Source organism: Prionailurus viverrinus, chromosome E2 (assembly GCF_022837055.1).
Source record: "Prionailurus viverrinus isolate Anna chromosome E2, UM_Priviv_1.0, whole genome shotgun sequence".
Lineage (NCBI taxonomy): Eukaryota > Metazoa > Chordata > Mammalia > Carnivora > Felidae > Prionailurus > Prionailurus viverrinus.
In genome coordinates, this window is record NC_062575.1 from 53,804,202 (window position 1) to 53,821,828 (window position 17,627).

The window sequence follows — 17,627 nt, forward strand, 5'->3', positions numbered from 1 at the left end:
GGCAATATTTCCAACGAGAGTCACAAAACTCGAACCTCTTCCTCACTTCATTTAGTCCACTGTTCCTAATTCTTGTCCAGTTTGAAGGCAGCTTCTCACCCATTTAAGTATTCATCTTGGAGATGTCAAATATCTCTCTTTGTCCTAAAAATCCTTTTGATTAATCTCCTTGAAGATGAGTATCAGAACCACAACTATAAATGACAAAATGTCAGAAATGGACATGTTCACCATATGATATGAGAGTTCATTATGATGCAGTTAGCAAGGTCATCCAGTGTTCAAAGACACATAATACTTTGATAGTCAGAGTACCAAAGGAAGACCCTATACCAAAACATTAAAAGTTTAGGAATCACATATATATTTGAACGGTTCTAGCATTTACCCATGCAATACCATTATTTGTTGGAAAGTGGTTCCAGAGTAACTTAATATGCCAGAAAATGCCTAATTGGAAAAAAAAAAAAAACCACCTTCATTTATGATTTAAATGCGGGAAAGTTTGCTAAAACCTCAGTAAGCTACAAAGCACATCCTAAATAGGATTACAGATCATTACAAATCGTCAAACTTTACATTATTTATTTAACCAGGATGGCAACAAGAGATCCCAAAGGCAAACATGTAAGGTTATACAGTTGTTAGCAAAACTTAGCTCCTTTAACACTGAGAAGTTTTAACTAAGTAATTAAAGACTTGATGAAAGAGGAACCCTAAAGCTTTGGTTTTTTTCCCAAAGAGAAAAAACTCTTTGTTTGCATTTTCTTATCAAGGGCAGACCAACAATCCAAGAAAACTTTGACTTTGAACAGAGAGAAAAGCAGAATTTCAACCTTATACCAGTGTACTTTTTTTTTTAATGTTCATTTATTTTGAGAGAGAGAAAGTGAGACAGAGCATGAGCAGGGGAGGGGCAGAGAGAGAGGGACACACAGGCTCCAGGCTCCAAGCTGTCAGCACAGAGCCCCACATGGGGCTCGAACCTACGAACCGTGAGATCATGATGCGAGCCAAAGTCGGACACTCAACTGAGTGAGGCATTCAGACGCCCCCAACATGAGCTTATTTGACCTTTAATAAACCTAGATAGAATAAGTTTCGTATTTAATGCTGATAACCCTAAAGACATGTATATCTTAATTAAATTAAATCAACAAACTTAAATTAGTTTAAACACCAAATAAGTTCCACCGGTATCCACTTACAAGATAATATGTTCCCCATTGTCAATTTTTTAAACTTGGGACACTGGTGGGGAAACCTGAAGTGGGTGGTCCAAGGGGGTGCTCTTTGCTCCTTGACCTTGAGGGAGGAGCCGATGGTGCCTGAGGCACTGAGGGTGGCATAGAAGACAGTTGTGTAGGTCTCACCCAAGGTGGTGCAGAAACAGGAGGAGGGGGATAAGACTGAAGGGGTGAGGTTTGGCCAAGAAGCCCAAAGGTAGATAAAAGCCCAGAGAGCGGAGAGAGGGGGTCTCCTGGTACTAAAGCCTGTCAACTTGAACAGATGAGCAGATGGCATGTTTTTTCCACCAAAGAAGAATTAGGCGGTCCATGTCAGGCTGGAGAAGATAGGGAATTTCCCTAAAATGAATGGAGTTTCGGCAGCTGCTTGGGAATATTCCGTAAAGTCCCAGACCCGAGGGAGACTAATCACAATTACCTCCAATTGTAGTCGTTAACCCAGGAAATGCATGAGGGAGAAGCCCTCACACCAGTTAGGAGGAGGAACAGAGAGAAAGAGTCAGCATCCCCTTGGTTGGAAATGGCCTGTGTTTCCTCCAACAGCCTGGATTCACTTAGAGGAGGCCTATTTAGACATCCAATATGTCAGGAGGGAGATTACCAGCCAAATACACTTTGGCAAACACATTCTGCAAGAGGTCTTTGGGTCTGGGTCGTGATTTAGAGCTGTGAAGGCCTGGACCTAGGGTACCTCTGTCCATTTGTCCTGTTTACTGCAGAAGAGATCTAACTGCTAGATCCTACGGACGCCATGCAGTATTACAGGAGATCAATCCTTTCCTAAATTTTGCAATCCAAATTGTTTCCAGTGGGTTAAAAGACATCCCAGGGGAGACTCCTTGGAGACAGAGGAGGAGCTCCCATGCTTCTCCTAGAGAGAAAGCCTCTATTATCCTGACAACCGCCCCACCCCCCGGCTCCCTGGTGGTGTCCCAGGCACAGGAAACGTCAGAGGTACCCGGTGCCAAAGCGACCCGACACAACCCTCAAACGAAATCGCTATGACCACCGACTAGCCGATTAAGGGCTCCTAAAAGAGGGATGTTAGCATCCCTTCGCTTCCCCCAGACTACAGATGGGTGTCTGACGTATGGACCAAATTTGCCTTGCTGAGAAGGACAGTCAACTGTCATTTAGAGCCCGTGGAAAACACTGGAAAAGTTTTGCAAGGGGGAATGACCCAATTTGGTTATTTAAGTAGAGTTAGTAGAGGACACTGATCGAAAACAGTAAAGGCAGAAATCCACCATGATCTAAGTGACATTCCAACACGTAAGGTCTTCACAGCCAACTTCCCTAAGAAACGGTCCCCGGTTCAATGTTCTTTCAATCGAGTAGTGGTTCCGCCAGCTCTCCGTGGGAGGTTCCGAGGCTAGAAGCAGCTAGACCAGAAATGTGGAGGGGATCACCTTAGACCAATGAGGAAGACACCTCACACGGGAATCATAAGATTGGCAGCCGTGTTGGTCCACTTGGCTACTTGGACAGGTGGCTGTCCCATGCACAAGACAGACAACTTTGCCTGAGGACAGGAATAAAGAGAGGGCACCAAGTTTCTGGGTCTCATTACCACCCCACCCAGGGTAGTAACATCCAGCCAAAAGACAGGCTTTCTCCTCCCCATAGAGTAGACACGGGCTAGAGGATTGCAGCCTGAGCAATCCACATGAAAAGGGTTCCAGTAAGACCATACTTCGCGAAAAGCCCCTAAAATGAGAGTAAAGGAAGAAAAGACAAAGTACCTCAGGAGTGTCTGAGCAATGTCACCTATATCCCACCGGGGGTGGGGAGTGCTAGCTTCTATTTTGCTCTCAGCCTGCCTTATGCTCCCTCAACACTAGGTCTGAGGGAGGAGGGGTCTGGACTTCAGGGTCCCTGGTTCTTACCCTGCTTCAGGTCCCAACAGCACCCCAGGGCCCTGGCTCCGTTGGTCCTGGTTGCTTCCTGACCCCGCTGTTCCCCTTCAGCCTTTGCCTCTGCCCAGGCTCCCAGTACTGGCTGGGCATCCAGAAAAGACAAGAGCAAACCTGGCAGGAAGAGCTGGGAGGGGGCATCCTGTGAGAGGACGGGCCTGAGGGAGGAGATGTGGGTAGGGCTGGTCCTTCCCCACTCCTTGCTTCCGGAATTACATCTCAGCCAGGTGGCCCTGTCATGATGAAGGGACGCATGTTCCCAGGCTCTCCTTCTAGGACAGGAGACCAGCCCCAGAGTTCTCTTCTCGGAAACCAAGAGTGAGGATCAGCGCAGAGGAAATGAGTCCGGTATTTAGACAACCAGATAAATCTTTATTTGTGCCACGGTACTGTGGCCTTTTCCTTCGGTACCTTCGGAACCTGCTCCTGTGAAGGCTGACTCTTTGGGACCTAGCCCTATGGAAGACCCGCCTTGTCAGCGGAGAACCAGGTATTCATGGAATCGATCACCTTCCCAGGCCGAAAGCAAAGGACGCTGGGGGAGGGTGGGGTGCAAATAGCAGAACCAGATTAGGTTCTGAGTGAGGGACACTCCTCTCAGCCTCCCTATATTGGATCTTATTCTCGCAATGACCCCAACTTAGTCGGCAGAGGTAAGCCCCACCCCATCCCCAAGAGAACAACCTCCTCCATTTGGAGGGTGGACATCCCGCCCCTCGCTCCAAGCCCTGACTTCTTCAGTGGGCGACTCACACGGTGAGAATGCCGATGATCAGCACCACAAAGCCCCAGATCAGCAGCCCTATCAGACGGCCTCTCAGCCTATTCTCCGACTTCGGGTACTCTGCCCTCCCGACAGTTAGGGACAGGTCATGCCAGATCTCAGCCAGGGTTCCACTGGTTGATGACCGGGTTACAAACATTGAAGGCTGGGTTACAAATGTTGAAGACTTGGACGTTGTCTCCACAATGATTCTTTGAGGCAACACTGACGGAAGAAAGGGAAAGAGCAGACCTGAGAGGGTCCCAAGGGCCCTTCGTGGCCCAGGCAAGCTATCTCCACGCCAACCTTCCCCAAACCTAGGCCTTCCAGGAGATAATCAGGACCCTAAGTGCAGGAAGCATGGTCCCGGTGAGCAGTGACCACGCCCAGGACAGGAAGCCACACCCCCATGGCCTGAATCCACATCCCACAGGGAAGTTTTAACCCGCAGGCCACGCCCTGAAGAAGGCTGTACCCAAAACCCACGAAACTGAACCCCATACTTCTGTCGACTCCCCAGCACTGACCTGTGACTTCAAAATGGATGATCGTGGATGGGCCATGTCGCTCAGTGCCCAACTCGCAGCGGTAGGTACCTGCATCCTCTGGCCCCACGAGGGGCTTGGTCAGGGTGGGTCGTTTCCCCTTGTACACCAAGGTCTCAGAATTGCTCCCCCAAACCTAGACCCAGGTTCAAGAGATCACAGAGGCCTGGGGAATTCAGGCCTTAGGGAGAACAGAGGTGAGATCATCACGGGATCTCAGTGGGGAAGATGGGAATCCAGGGTGTACTGGTAAGGGCATGGGGTCCCCGGGGATCCGTGGAAGGCAAACCTGGTAGGTCATGGGTCATGGGGATTGTGGGAACAAGCTTGTGGATACAGGGGTCGGCGCTCACACAAGCCTAATGGACTTGGAGTTGAAAGTCCCACCCTGTAAAAGCTGTAGTTGGTCAGGCCTTCAGATAATTTATGCCAGTTGAGCTCACAGTCCAGGACCAAGTCTTCCTTTTCATGGACGTTGATTTGGCGCACTGGGGACAAGGGTTATGGTGGGCTGCTTCCTCATGGTTCCAGGCCCTCCATCCACTCCCTCCCACTGGGTCCAGGCCCTTCTTTGCTAACAGGCAGGCTTCAGTCTCCGCCCTGTCAAGACTCCCTCTCTCCTCTGGCTCCGCCTCTCCTGCGCCAACCCCTCCCGTTGGCCCCAGCCTCTCACCTCCGCAATCTGTGGACTTTCGACAAAGGTAAAGGTGCTTTCTGCATATGTGACACCAGAGCAGAAGCTGCAACATCGTACCTGAGGGGAGAGATCAAGGCTCTATTTATCCTAACAGAGGAGGCTAAAAGTAGAGGACAGGGTCAAGGGCTGGGGAGGGATCAGGCGCCTAGTCCCTAGAGGTCAGCCCAAGGGGCGGGGCTAGAAAGCAGACCTGCCCGAAGAGGGATCTAACCGGGCTCAGTGAGGAGCCCACATGCAATAGGACCCGTTGCCCAGGAAGTCCGCTGTGCACAAGGACTACTGGGGACCAGGAACCTCTCAGACGTGGGGAAGGAAGAACCGTCGAGACCCAAAGCAGGAGGAGAAAGGCTGGGTATTCACGGGGCAAGGATGAGGGATAAAAAACCATCTTCCATAATCTGGACTCACCACATTTGTTGGGACAGAAATCTGCCTCAGAAGGAAGAAAAAAATAACGGTATCAGATTTCTAAGCTAAAGGACCTGAGAGAGGGGGAGAAGGAATAGGTGGGGGTTTGGGCTCTTGGGTTGGAGGGAGGAAGGGCCCGGGTGCCTGGAGGTCTGGGTCCAAGGGAGGGCGCGGTCGGGAGAGGTAAGGGGATGGACACAGAAAGCAGGGGCTGGGGACATAGACCCTGGGACTGGTGGAGGAAGGGGCTGTGGTCCCGCACAGAACCCATATTCCCTCACCCTCTCTTTGGAAACGAACGACATAGCTCTGAAAGCTTTCTTTTTCCCGAGTCAACATCTCAGAGAACTCCTTCTCTAAAGCGTCATCTGGAAAGCAGCAGGGTGACAGGGAGTGCGAGCCCTCCGCTCCCCACCCCAGGAGTGAGGTGCAGGAAGTTTGCCTCAGTCTGAAGGGCATGTCAATTCCCGTTGGGGACTTCTCAGGGAGCCACAATGAAATTGAATGGCCACTTAACCACGCCGGCCACTGAGCTAAGCGAGGGCTGGTGTCCAGGCACCGTTATGATCCATTTTAGACGTGGAAAACTTCCCGCAAAGCCACACAGCTAGGGGATGACTGGGCAGGTATTTGAAGCTAGGCAGGTTGACTCCAGAGCCAAAGATTCTGGAGCTTCTCCCCCCGCCCATCTGCGTGCGTTTACCTCTTAAACCACGGTTTGTGATATATTTCACACTCCTCAGAAAACTCAAGACTGACGTTTCCATTGTGGCTTCATCTGGAGGGACACAGGGGATGCGGGGAGGGGAGACAGAGCCTCAGATTCCAAACCTTAAGCTCTCTTGGCTCAGCTAGCCGTTACAAACTACAATACCCATGTGGCCACTGGGCAAGGATGGGGCTGTAAAGCGATTGTCCGCCCGTTGCCTGCTGGGAGTTGTAGTTTTTATCCAAAATGGCAAGGTAAGGCGTAGGGAAAGTGAATTCCTAGCCCTGGCAAGGCCTGGATTCTGCATCCCAGCCTTCTCCATGCCTGAACCCAGTAGACTCTGCCTTCGGCTCTTCCCTCCCGTCCCCCCGCCCCCGCCCCTAGCAATCCTAGGACTAGACCCCTCGTTTCCCATGACCCAGGGTTCTCACGCTCTACCCTGCCCTCACCGATAACCCCGATAAAGGAACGCTGTAAATTTGGCAGTTTGGTGAAATTCCCCACGGTTGCTCTTATCGTTCTCATCACTTCTCTGCGACGCTCGGGCGCCAGGTGGGTAGGCAGGTATTCCTTATCGAAGGAGTCCAGCGCGGCCACGACCCTTCGATCACACGTGACACAGCTCCGGGCAGGAAGCAGGCACCCGGCTAGCGCCGCCACCAGGAGGGCAACTTGGGGACCCATTTCCCCAGGGCGCTCAGCCCCAGCAGAACCCACCAGGACTCTCTGGACTTTATGGGGAGGGTCCGCCCACCCCACACGGAGGAGGACGTGATCGCTAAGGGGAAAGACCCCCTTCCCGGAGACTAAGACCCCCAAGTTGTAGGTCTCCCACTTCTCGGTTAGGAAACCGAGGAGTCCGGAGTCCCGATGCACACTGAGCAGCCGCTGCCCGACCAAGAACTTGTCCGCTGACCCTCGAATACAACTAGGGTTTGCTGAAGAGCGGAATCCAGGCTGAGGGCATTCAGCGGGACGAGCCGGCCACGTCCTTCCGGCTCTGTTACGCCACGACTGAAATTAAGGGTGTTGTTGGAGCGAAGGTGAGGTGGCTCACGTGATGCAGAGAGCTTTATGACTGGAGTCAGACCTGAAGATCGCCTCAATGTGCAAGGAAATCCCACAGCGTTTCCCTTCTAGCTTTCCACCCAGGCCCCCGACTTACCTAGAGACAATCCAGGAGTGTCCTCGGCCCCGCCCACAAACCCAACTCTGAGTCTGATTGGACGGCAACAAAGGGAGGCTCCGCCTATAGTTCCAGGATAACGCCCTCCGCCCCCTCTCTGCTAGAACTTTTTTCTGGTTCCTCCCAGATGAGGCCCCCGTGTGGTCGCGTTGGGGTGGAGGGGGTGGGGTCAGACTAAAGAGTCTCGGTGGAGGAGAAAGATGGGAGCTTAGCTCCTGGGAACTGGCGTGGAAGATGGTTGGGGACTTGCTCTTGGGTCTGTTGGAGGAGGCGTGCGGACCCCTGGGTCCCTGCTTCAGGCCCCAACAGCACCCGGCGCCCTGGCTCCGTCGGCCTGCTTAGTTCAGACCCCACTGTTCCTATTCAGCCTTCGCCTCTGCCCCGGCTCCCAGCACTGGCTGGGGGACAGGAAAAGGCAGTGGAAACCCACTGGAAGAGTGTGGACGGGTTGTCATGAGAGGGGACGGGCCTGGGGGAGGAGATCTGGGTAGGACTGGCCCTTGATTCGGGAATCACTCCTTGATTCTGGAAGTGCATTTCAGCCAGGTGGCCCTGCCACGCCGAAGGGACCCGGGTTCCCAGTCTCTCCTTCTAGGACAGGAGACCCGCCCCAGAGCTCTCCTCTCGGGAAGCCAAAACTGAGAATCTGACCGGAGAAAATGAATCCGATATTTAGGCAACCAGATCAATCTTTATTTAAGCCTTGGTGCTGTGGCCTTTTTCTTCGTTCGGTACCTTGGGAAGCTGGGTCTGTGACACCTGGCTCTGTGATAGCTGGGTCTGTGATAGCTGGGTCTGTGACAGCCGACTTTGTGGACCCTGGTCCTCTGGGGCTGCTGCCTTGTCGGTACGGACCCAGGACTTGACCGAATCGATCAGGGTCCCAGACCTAAAGCAAAGTACGCTGGGGAAGGGTGGGGTGCAATCGTGTAAGCAGGTTAGGTCCTGAGTGAGGGACACCCCTCCCAGCCTCCCTGTATCTGGTCCTTTTCTATGACCCAAGCTTCGCCGCCCTGGGTAAGCACGCCCCTCTTTTCTAAGCCCCTCCCCCTAACGCCCCCTCCTACCTTCGGACGTTGGAGACCCCGCCCCTCGCCCCAAGCCCCGCCTTCTCCGGGAGGCGGCTCACGAGGTGGCGAAGCCGAGCATCAGAAACACAAGGCCCCAGATCAGCATCTCGAACAGAAAGCCTCTCAGCGCATCCTTGGGATTCAGACACTCTGACGGCTTGAGGGATCGAAACCGCTGAGACTGGGTCCCGGGCTTTGATTTCGGGATCTCCTCAATGACTCTTTTGGGCAACACTGACAGAGGAGAGAGAAGGAGCAGTGCTGGGAGGGCCGGTCGTGGCCCAGGCAAGCTCTGTCCACGCCACCCTTCCCCAGGACCCAGGCCTCCCAGGAGATAAGCCAGCCCCTCACTGCCTGAAGCCAGGCCACTGTGAGAGGTGGCCGCACCCTGGGCAGGAAGCCACCCCCCCCCTTGGCCTGAAACCACACCCCGACAGAAAGTTAGGCCCTCCAGGGCGCTCGCTGAAGCTGACTGCCCCCCAAACCCAGGATCCTGAGTCCCATTCGTCTGTCGACTCCCCAGCTCTGACCTGTGACTTCAAAACGGATGACCGTGGCTGGGCCGGATCGCTCAGTGCCCAACTCGCAGCGGTAGTTACCCGCATCCTCTGGCCTCACCAGTCGCTTGATCAGGGTGGGCCGTTTCCCCTCGGACACCAAGGTCTCAGAATTGCTCCCCCAAACCTAGACCCAAGCTCAAGGGGTCACAGAGGCCTGGGGAGTTCAGGGTTTGGGGCAGTACAGGTGTCAGGGCATCACGGGCTCTCAGTGGGGGAGACGGGAGTCCAGGGTCACTGGTAAGGGCATGGGGTCCCTGGGGATCCCTAGAAGTCAAACCTGGTGGGTCATGGGTCATGGGGATTGTGGCAACAAGCTTGTGGATGAGGGGGTCGGCGCTCACACAAGCCTTATGGACTTGGGGTTAAAGGGCCCACCCTGTAAAAGCTGTAATAGGTCAGGCCTTGAGATAATTTATGCCAGTCGAGCTCACAGTCCAGGATCAGGTCTTCCGTTTCACGGATGTTGATTTGGCGCACTGGGGACAGAAGTGGGACACTTCTTCGAGGTTTCCTGCCCTCCCGCCAGTGCCACCCACTTTGTCTAAGCCCCCCTTTCTGTCTCCACCCTCCGATCCAGTCCCCACCCTCTCTAGGCCACGTCTCTCCTCTGGCTCCGCCCCTCTTGCGCCAACCCCTGCGGCTGGCCCCAGCTCTCTCACCCCCACAGTCTCTGTATTTTCGACAAACGTGAAGCTGCTTTCTACAGTTACTGCACCAGATCAGAAGCTGCAGCATTGTACCTGAAGGGACAGGATCCAGGCTGTATTCGCCCTGAGAGGCGAGGCTAAAGGCAAGGGCCAAGGTCGGGGGCGGAGTCAGGCCCCTAATCCCTAGAGGTCAGCCTAAGGGGCGGGGCCAGAAGGCAGTCCTCCCTGAAGAGGGGTGTAACCAGTCTCAGGAAAGAGCGCCCAGAGAATAGGACCCGTTGCCCAGGAAGTCCGCTGTGCACAAGGACTACTGGGGACCAGGAACCTCTCAGGCGTGGGGAAGGAAGAACGACGGAGACCCAAAGCCGGAGGAGAAAGGCTGGGTATTCACGGGGCAAGGATGAGGGATAGAAAACCAGTTCCCATAATCCGGACTCACCACATTTGTTGGGACAGAAATCTGCCTCAGAAGGAAGAAAAGAGAATTATCAGATTCCTGTTAAAGGGGATGGGGGCGGGAGGAAGGAATAGGCTGGGGGTTGGGCTGTTGGGTTGGAGGGAAGAAGGACCCGGGTGTCTGAATCTCTGGGTCCAAGGGAGGACCGGGTCGGGAGAGGTGAGTGGTTGGACATAGAAAGCAGGGGGCTGGGGACAGAGTCCCTGGGCCTGTTGAGGGAAGGGGCCGTGGTCCCTGACGGAAGCCATCTCCCCTCACCCTCTCTTTGGAATCGAGTGACGTAGCCACGAAAGGCTGCCTTTTCCAGAGTCAACATCCAGGAGAACTCCTTCACGAAAGTGTCATCTGGGAAGGAGCAGGGTGACATAGAGTGGTACCCCTCCCCCGCCCACCGCAGGAGGAGATACAGGAAGTTCCTTCTGTGTGAAGAGATTGGCATTCCGCGTTGGGGCCACCTCAGGGAGGGACAATGAAATTGAATGACCACTTAACAATGCTGGCCACTGAGCTAAGCGGCCCCTGGCCTGCAGGCACTGTTAGGACCCATTTGAGAGGTGACAAAGTTGCAAAGTCCCTCCCTACAGGCCACAGAGCTAGGGGATGACCGGCCCGGAATTTGAACCAAGGCAGGTGGGCTCCAGAGCGACTACCAGACCCGTCCTCACCAACAATCATTTCTCGAAAAGTTTCTGGAGCCCCTCCCTTGGCCCCTATGTGGATTTACCTGCTACATCACTGTTTCTGATAAGTCTCACACTCCTCAGAAAACTCAAGACTGACGTTTCCATTGTGGCCTCATCTGGAGGGACACAGAGGATGCGGGGAGGGGAGCTAGAACCTCAGATCCCAAGCCTTGAGGTCTCTTGGCTCAGCGGGTGTTAAAAACTACAATACCCATGAGGCTACTGGACCAGCCCGGGGCTGTAAATGGCTGGCACGCCCGTTGCCTTCTGGGAGTTGTATTTTTTTTTTTTTTTTTGCCACATAAAATTGCCACCTAAGGACTAGGGGAACAGTGTATTGGTCTGCCCTGGGGAAGGCCTGGAATCTGCATCCCAGCCTTCTCCATTCACGAACCCAGTACAGTCTCCCTCCAGTCTTTCGCTTCCTTCCCTCCTGCCCGCTCCCGCAACCATCCTAGAACGCAGACCCCTCTTTTCCCTCGACCCCTGGATTCGCACTCTCTACCCTGCCCTCACCGATAACCCCCAGAAAGGTATCCTCTAAATCTGGTAGGTCCCGGAAATTCCTCACGGTTTCTCTTATCTTTTCCATCACTTCTCTGTGACGCTCGGGGGCGAGGTGGGTAGGCAGGTATTCCTTTTCCAAGGCGTCCAGCGCGGCCACGACCCTTCGATCACACGTGACACAGCTCCGGGCAGGAAGCAGGCAGCCGGCTAGCGCCACCACCAGGAGGGCAACTTGGGGACCCATTTCCCCGGAGCACTCAGCCCCAGCAGAACCCCGGGGAGGGTCCGCCCACCCCACACGGAAGGGGTGATCGCTGACCGGAAAGAACCCCTTCCCCGAGAGTAAGACCCCCCCTTCAATTTGCAGGGCTCCCCCTTCTCGGTTAGGAAACCGAGGAGTCCGGGGTCCCGCTGCACCCTAGACAGCCGCTGCCCGACCTTGACCTTGAATGTTGCACCCTGGAATACTAGGGTTCGCTGAAGGGCCGAATCCAGGCTGGGGGCCTTTAGAGGGGACGAGCAGGCCACGTCCTTCCACTCTATTTGCCACGGCTAAAATTGAGGACGTTGTGGATCGAGGGTGAGGTTGGTCACGTCACGTGGAGAGCTTTATGACTGGAGACAGACTCGAAGGTCGCCTCAATCCCACAGAGTCCCTCTTCCTTTCTCCTTGGGGCGCCTACTTCTCTAGAGACACTCTGGGCCAGTTTCCTTGGCCCCGCCCACAAACCCAACTCTGAGTCTGATTGGACGGCAACAAAGGGAGGCCCCGCCTATTGTTCCAGGATCTCGCAGACCGACCCCTCTCTGACTAGAACTTTCATCTGGGCCTCCCAGATGAGGCCCCCGTGTGGTCGCGTTGGGGTGGAGGGGGCTGGGGTCAGGGTAATGAGTCTGGGTGGGGAAGGATGGGAGCTTAACTCCTGGGCACTGGCGTGGCAGATGGCTGGGGACCGGCTCTTGGGTCTGATGGAGGAGGGGTGTGGACCCCTGGTCCCGAGGTTCTTACTCTGCTTCGGGTCCCAACAGCACCTCGGCGCCCTTGACCCGGGTTGACCCGGGTTGGTTCGTTGACCAACCGTTGACCCGGGTTGGTTCTTGACCCCTCTGTCCCGGCTCCCAGCACTGGCTGGGGGACAGGAAAAGGCCAGAGGCAACTCGGCTAGAAGAGCCGGGAGGGGGCGTCCTGTGAGGGGGCGAGGCTGGGGGAGGAGATCTGGGTAGGGCTGGCCCTTCCCCACTCCTCGATTCGGGAATTACATCCCAGCCAGGGGGCCCTGCCATGACCAAGGGACCCGGGTTCCCGGGCTCTCCTTCTAGGACAGGAGGCGAGCCCCAGACCTCTCCTCTCGGAAAGCCAAAATGAGGATCAGCCCCGAGGAAATGAATCCGGTATTTAGGCAACCAGATAAATCTTTATTTGTGACTTGGTGCTGTGTCGTTTTCTTTCGGTGCCTTCGGAACCTGGCTCTGCAGGGCGGCTACTTTGTTAGTGAGGAACCAGGACTTTATGGAATCCATCACGTTCCCAGGCAGAAAGCAAAGTACGCTGGGGGAGGGCGGGGGGCAGATAGTGGAACCAGGTTAGGTCTTGAGGGATAGCCCTCCTCGCCTCCCTATATTTGGTCTTATTCCAGCAATGACCCAGGCTGGACCATCACTACCATTTTCTAAGGCCTCTCCCTTAAAGGACCCCCTCCCGCATTGGGATTTGGAGACCCCGACCCTCTGTTCGTGCCCGCCTTCATCAGGGTTGGCTCACGCGGTGACAAAGCTGATGATCAGCACCACAAAGCCCCAGATCAGCAGCCCTACCAGAACGCTTCTCAGCACCTTCTCGGGCTTAGGGTACTCTGAAGGCTGGAGGGTTGGGGACAGCTGCTCCTCGGTTTCAAAGTTTGATGTCGGTGTCTCCTCAATGATTCTTTGAGGCAACACTGATAGAGGAGAGAGAAAGAGCAGCCTTGGGAGGCCACCAAGGTCCCCGTGGCCCAGGCAAGCTCCCTCCCCTCCAACCTTCCCCCAAGACCCGGACCTTGGAAGAGACAATCGCGACCCTATCTGCCTGGACCCCGACCACCGTGGCGGGTGGCCACACCCCCGTGGCCTGAAATGACACCCCGACAGGAAGTTTTGCCCCATAGGCCATGCCCCAAGCTGACTGTCCCCTAACCCCAGGACCCTGATTCCCACACTTCCGCCGACTCCCCAGCTCTGACCTGTGACTTTAAAATGGATGACCGTGGCTGGGAGGGATCTCACAGTGCCCAACTCACAGCGGTAGTCACCTGCATCCTCTGGCCCCACCAGGGGCTTGGTCAGGGTGGGCTGTTTCCCCTTGTACACCAAGGTCTCAGAATTGCTCCCCCAAACCTAGACCCAAGCTCAAGGGGTCACAGAGGCCTGGGGAGTTCAGGGTTTGGGGCAGTACAGGTGTGAGAGCATCACGGGATCTCAGTGGGGGAGATGGGAGTCTAGCGTCACTGGTAAGGGCATGGGGTCCCCGGGGGCCCGTAGAAGTCAAACCTGGTAGGTCATGGGTCATGGGGATTGTGGCAACAAGCTTGTGGATACCGGGGTGGGCGCTCAACCAAGCCTAATGGACTTGGGGTTGATGGGGTTGAAGGGCCCACCCTGTAAAAGCTGTAATAGGTCAGGCCTTGAGATAACTTATGCCAGTTGAGCTCACAGTCCAGGACCAAGTCTTCCTTTTCGTGGACGTTGATTTGGCGCACTGGGGACAGGCGGTTACGGTGGGATGCGTCTTGGTTCTCCCTCAACTCCCTCGCACTTGGTCTTGGCCCCCACTTTTCTGGTGGGCCGGCTCCTTTCTTTGGCCTCTCTAGACCCCGGCTCTCCTCTGGCTCCGCCCCTCTTGCGCCAACCCCCCACCCCCTCCAGCTGGCCCCAGCTCTCTCACCACCGCAATCTGTGGACTTTCGACAAACGTGAAGCTGCTTTTTACAATTACTGCACCAGATCAGAGGCTGCAACATTATACCTGAAGGGGCAGGATCAAGGTTGCATTTATCCTGATAGAAGAGACTAAAAGGAGAGGGCAGGGTCAAGGGCTGGGGCGGGGCCCAGCGCCTAATCCCGAGAGGTCAGCCCAAGGGGCGGGGCTAGAAGGCAGACCTGCCGGAAGAGGGATCTAACCGGGCTCAGCGAGGAGCCCACAGGCAATAGGACCCGCTGTCCAGGAAGTCCGCTGTGCAGAAGGACCACTGGGGACCAGGAACCTCTCAGACGTGGGGAAGGAAGAACCATCGAGACCCAAAGCAGGAGGAGAAAGGCTGGGTATTAACCGGGGCCAGAATGGGGGATAGAAAACCAGCTTCCCTAATCTGGACTCACCACATTTGTTGGGACAGAAACCTGCCTCAGAAGGAAGAAAAAAAAAAAAAAAAGTTATGAGATTTTTAAGTTAAAGGACACGAGAGATGGGGAGAAGGAATAGGTTGGGGGTTGGGCTCTTGGGTCCGAGGGAGGGCGCGGTCGGGAGAGGTGAGGGGCTGGACATAGAGAAGCAGGGGACTGGGGACAGGGACCCCGGGACTGGTGGAGGAAGGGGCTGTGGTCCCTGAGGGAACCTATCTCCCCTCACCCTCTCTTTGGAACCGAGCAACATTGCGCTGAAAGGCTGCCTTTTCCAGAGTCAACATCCAGGAGAACTCCTTCACGAAAGTGTCATCTGGGAAAGAGCAGGGTGACAGAGTGCGACCCCTCCTCCCACCCACCCCAGGAGGAGGTACAGGTACCCGTCTGAAGAGGCTGGCGTTCCAGGTTGGGGCCATCTCCGGGAGGGGCAGTGAAATTGGATGACCACTTAACCATGCTGGCCACTGGGCTAAGTCACTGGCCTGGGTGCAGGCACCGTTATGACCCAGTTTGGAGGTGACAAAGCTGTGATATCCCTCCCTAAAGGCCACACAGCCAGGGGATGACAGGGCCGGTGTTTGAACCTAGGCAGTTTGGCTCCAGAGCCAAAGGATTCCGAAGCCCCTCCCCTGGCCACTCTGCCATTTACCTGCTATGTCACTGTTTGTGATAAGTGTCATACTCCTCAGAAAACCCAACACTGACGTTTCCATTGTGGCCTCATCTGGAGGGACACGGGGGATGCGGGGAGGGGAGATAGAACCTCAGATTCGAAGCCTTGTGGTCCCATTGGCTCAGCTAGTGTTAAAAACTACAATGCCCATGTGGCTGCTGGGCAAGGCTAGGGCTGTAAAGGATTGCCTGTCTGTTGCCTTCTGGGAGTTGTAGTTTTTTACATAAAATTGCAGGGTAAGGGGTAGGAGAACACAGTATTTCCTAGCGCTCGGAAAGCCCTGGAATCTGCATCTCAGCCCTCTCCATCACGAACCCAGTAGACTCTGGCTCCGGCCCTTCCCTCCCTCCCCCCACCCCGCCCCTGCTCCCAGGAAGCCTAGCACCAGACTCCTCTTTTTCCACGACCCGGGGTTCCCACGCTCTACCCTGCCCTCACCTATAACCCCCATAAAGGCATCCTCTAAATATGGCAGGTCCCAGAAATTTCTCACGGTTTGTCTTATCGTTTCCATCACTTGTCCCTGACGCTCGCGCGCCATGTGGGTAGGCAGGTATTCCTTTTCCAAGGCGTCCAGCGCGGCCACGACCCTCTGATCACATATGACACAGCCCCCGGCAGGAAGCAGGCAGCCGGCTAGCGCCGCCACCAGGAGGGCTACTTGGGGACCCATTGCGGCCACAGCGCTCAGCCCGCACAGAACCCGGGGAGGGTCCTCCCACCCCACACGGAAGGGGCGATCAGTAACGGGAAAGAACCCCTTCCCCGGGAGTAAGACCCCCCCCCAGTTTGCAGGGCTCCCCCTTCTCGGTTAGGAAACCGAGGAGTCCAGAGTCCCGATGCACCCTAGACAGCCGCTGCCCGACCTTGACCTTGAATGTTGCACCCTGGAATACTAGAGTTCGCTGAAGGGCCGAATCCAGGCTGAGGGCCTTTAGAGGGGACGAGCAGGTCACGTCCTTCCACTTTATTTGCCACGGCTAAAATTGAGGACGTTTCTGGAGCGAAGGTGAGGTTGGTCACGTGATGTGGAGAGCTTTGTGACTGGAGTCCGAGTCACCGTTTCCCCGATCTACAAGGAATTCCCACAGCCTCCCCCTTCTAGCTTCGGACGTGGGGGCGCGACTTCCCTGGAGACACGCCCAGGAGTTTCCTTGGCCCCGCCCACAAACCCAACTCTGAGTCCGATTGGACGGCAACAAAGGAAGGCTCCGCCTATGGTTCCAGGAAATCGCAGAGGCCTCCTTCTCAGACTAGATGTTTCATCTGGTCAGCTCAGCTCAGGCGAGGGCATCTGGCCTTCAGCTTCCTCTCGTCCCTGAGTTTCTGAGCCCAGGCTTCGGCTCGGTGCCTGGGATCTTTTGGAATATTTGGCGTCAAGCCACGGAATTGGGAAGTGGCCCTTTCTAGCCGCAGGACTACGACTCCCAGGAGGCCCTGGGGTGTCTCCCTGGCCAGAGTTCCACACTTGACTCCCTCCTCCTCCTTCTCTCCGTAGCTGAGGGGCTGGATGCCAGGGTTCCAGAAGAAAGAGGCCTAGGGCCAATACTAAGAACCTGAAGCTCAGACCTATGGGTCCTGGAAGGTCTCTCTCTCTCCTTTTTCTACATCATTGAATCAAACCACCATAAAAACTGGAACCGCGGGGCGCCTGGGTGGCTCAGTGGGTTGAGCGTCCGGCTTCGGCTCAGGTCATGATCTCGGCTCAGGTCATGATCTCACCGTTCATGAGTTCAAGCCCCGCATTGGGCTCTGTGCTGACAGCTCCCAGCCTGGAGCCTCCTTCGGATTCTGTGTCCCCCTCTCTCTCCGCCCCACCCCTGCTTATGCTCTGCCTCTCTCTGTCTTTCAAAAATGAATAAACATTAAAACAAAACAGGAACCGCGACTCACACAAGCCTGAGAACGGGAGGCTGACAGATCCCAGCAGGGACAATACCCCTAGACGTGAGCAGTTCTGGATTTCCCCTTACACACACACACACACACACACACACAGTGGACTCCACAACACCTGCAGAGACAGGATTTGGTGGTGTGGACTTTTAATTCATACCTCCCTCTGTCCCACCTGTGGCAGCTGAATAGTGAATGATCCCTCAAAACTCCCTGAGAAGACTAAAAAAAGGGGGCTTGGATTCTTCTGGGTAGGTAGGGGATGCAATCAGAGTTGTCTGTAATAAA

At 55.2% G+C, this 17,627-nt stretch overlaps 3 protein-coding genes across 9 annotated transcripts; all 3 read right to left on the reverse strand.

Moving 5' to 3' along the window:
* Positions 1–3,530: 3,530 nt before the first annotated feature.
* LOC125153411 (izumo sperm-egg fusion protein 1-like) lies at positions 3,531–7,488 on the reverse strand. Of its 4 annotated transcripts, XM_047836550.1 has the most exons (9): positions 6,732–7,487; positions 6,277–6,351; positions 5,855–5,941; positions 5,574–5,594; positions 5,142–5,222; positions 4,856–4,956; positions 4,451–4,604; positions 3,914–4,148; positions 3,531–3,695 (listed from the first exon to the last, which is right to left on the reverse strand). In XM_047836550.1, exons 1-9 carry the CDS (start codon positions 6,964–6,966, stop codon positions 3,617–3,619), a joined length of 1,068 nt encoding a protein of 355 aa, XP_047692506.1. In that variant the 5' UTR covers positions 6,967–7,487; the 3' UTR covers positions 3,531–3,616. The 4 variants fall into 4 exon arrangements, with proteins under 4 accessions (XP_047692506.1, XP_047692508.1, XP_047692507.1 ...); XM_047836552.1 differs by lacking the exon at positions 5,855–5,941 and having other exon boundaries at positions 6,732–7,488; XM_047836551.1 differs by lacking the exon at positions 5,574–5,594 and having other exon boundaries at positions 6,732–7,488.
* Positions 7,489–8,139: 651 nt separating this feature from the next.
* On the reverse strand, positions 8,140–12,559 carry LOC125153407 (izumo sperm-egg fusion protein 1-like). Of its 3 annotated transcripts, XM_047836547.1 has the most exons (10): positions 11,837–12,559; positions 11,402–11,599; positions 10,927–11,001; positions 10,461–10,547; positions 10,185–10,205; positions 9,758–9,838; positions 9,474–9,574; positions 9,069–9,222; positions 8,598–8,772; positions 8,140–8,372 (listed from the first exon to the last, which is right to left on the reverse strand). In XM_047836547.1, the coding sequence occupies exons 2-10, from the start codon at positions 11,475–11,477 to the stop codon at positions 8,165–8,167; spliced, it is 978 nt and encodes a 325-aa protein (XP_047692503.1). In that variant the 5' UTR covers positions 11,478–11,599; positions 11,837–12,559; the 3' UTR covers positions 8,140–8,164. The 3 variants fall into 3 exon arrangements, 2 of the variants coding, with proteins under 2 accessions (XP_047692503.1, XP_047692502.1); XM_047836546.1 differs by having other exon boundaries at positions 11,402–12,559; XR_007147475.1 differs by having other exon boundaries at positions 8,236–8,372; positions 8,536–8,772; positions 11,402–12,559.
* A 228-nt stretch (positions 12,560–12,787) lies between these two features.
* Positions 12,788–16,596, reverse strand: LOC125153412 (izumo sperm-egg fusion protein 1-like). 2 transcript variants are annotated; one of them, XM_047836555.1, is made up of 9 exons: positions 15,882–16,596; positions 15,420–15,494; positions 14,997–15,083; positions 14,747–14,767; positions 14,313–14,393; positions 14,026–14,126; positions 13,612–13,765; positions 13,155–13,329; positions 12,788–12,941 (listed from the first exon to the last, which is right to left on the reverse strand). In XM_047836555.1, the coding sequence occupies exons 1-9, from the start codon at positions 16,114–16,116 to the stop codon at positions 12,809–12,811; spliced, it is 1,062 nt and encodes a 353-aa protein (XP_047692511.1). In that variant the 5' UTR covers positions 16,117–16,596; the 3' UTR covers positions 12,788–12,808. The 2 variants fall into 2 exon arrangements, with proteins under 2 accessions (XP_047692511.1, XP_047692512.1); XM_047836556.1 differs by having other exon boundaries at positions 13,208–13,329; positions 15,882–16,593.
* Between the last annotated feature and the right edge of the window lie 1,031 nt (positions 16,597–17,627).

Excerpts from the sequence above, each read along its gene's own strand:
- LOC125153411 (XM_047836550.1), bottom strand. The coding sequence starts at position 6,966 with ATGGGTCCCCAAGTTGCCCTCCTGGTGGCGGCGCTAGCCGGGTGCCTG. Across the intron at positions 5,595-5,854 it reads CGTTCGTTTCCAAAGAGAGG|ATTTCTGTCCCAACAAATGT; the intron begins GTGAGGGAATAT and ends CTTCTGAGGCAG. Across the intron at positions 4,149-4,450 it reads CATCCATTTTGAAGTCACAG|TGTTGCCTCAAAGAATCATT; the intron begins GTCAGTGCTGGG and ends TTCTTCCGTCAG.
- LOC125153412 (XM_047836555.1), bottom strand. The coding sequence starts at position 16,116 with ATGGGTCCCCAAGTAGCCCTCCTGGTGGCGGCGCTAGCCGGCTGCCTG. Across the intron at positions 15,084-15,419 it reads CACAAACAGTGACATAGCAG|ATGACACTTTCGTGAAGGAG; the intron begins GTAAATGGCAGA and ends GCTCTTTCCCAG. Across the intron at positions 14,127-14,312 it reads AAAGTCCACAGATTGCGGTG|TGCGCCAAATCAACGTCCAC; the intron begins GTGAGAGAGCTG and ends GCCTGTCCCCAG.
- LOC125153407 (XM_047836546.1), bottom strand. The coding sequence starts at position 11,636 with ATGGGTCCCCAAGTTGCCCTCCTGGTGGTGGCGCTAGCCGGCTGCCTG. Across the intron at positions 10,206-10,460 it reads CACTCGATTCCAAAGAGAGG|ATTTCTGTCCCAACAAATGT; the intron begins GTGAGGGGAGAT and ends CTTCTGAGGCAG. Across the intron at positions 8,773-9,068 it reads CATCCGTTTTGAAGTCACAG|TGTTGCCCAAAAGAGTCATT; the intron begins GTCAGAGCTGGG and ends CTCCTCTGTCAG.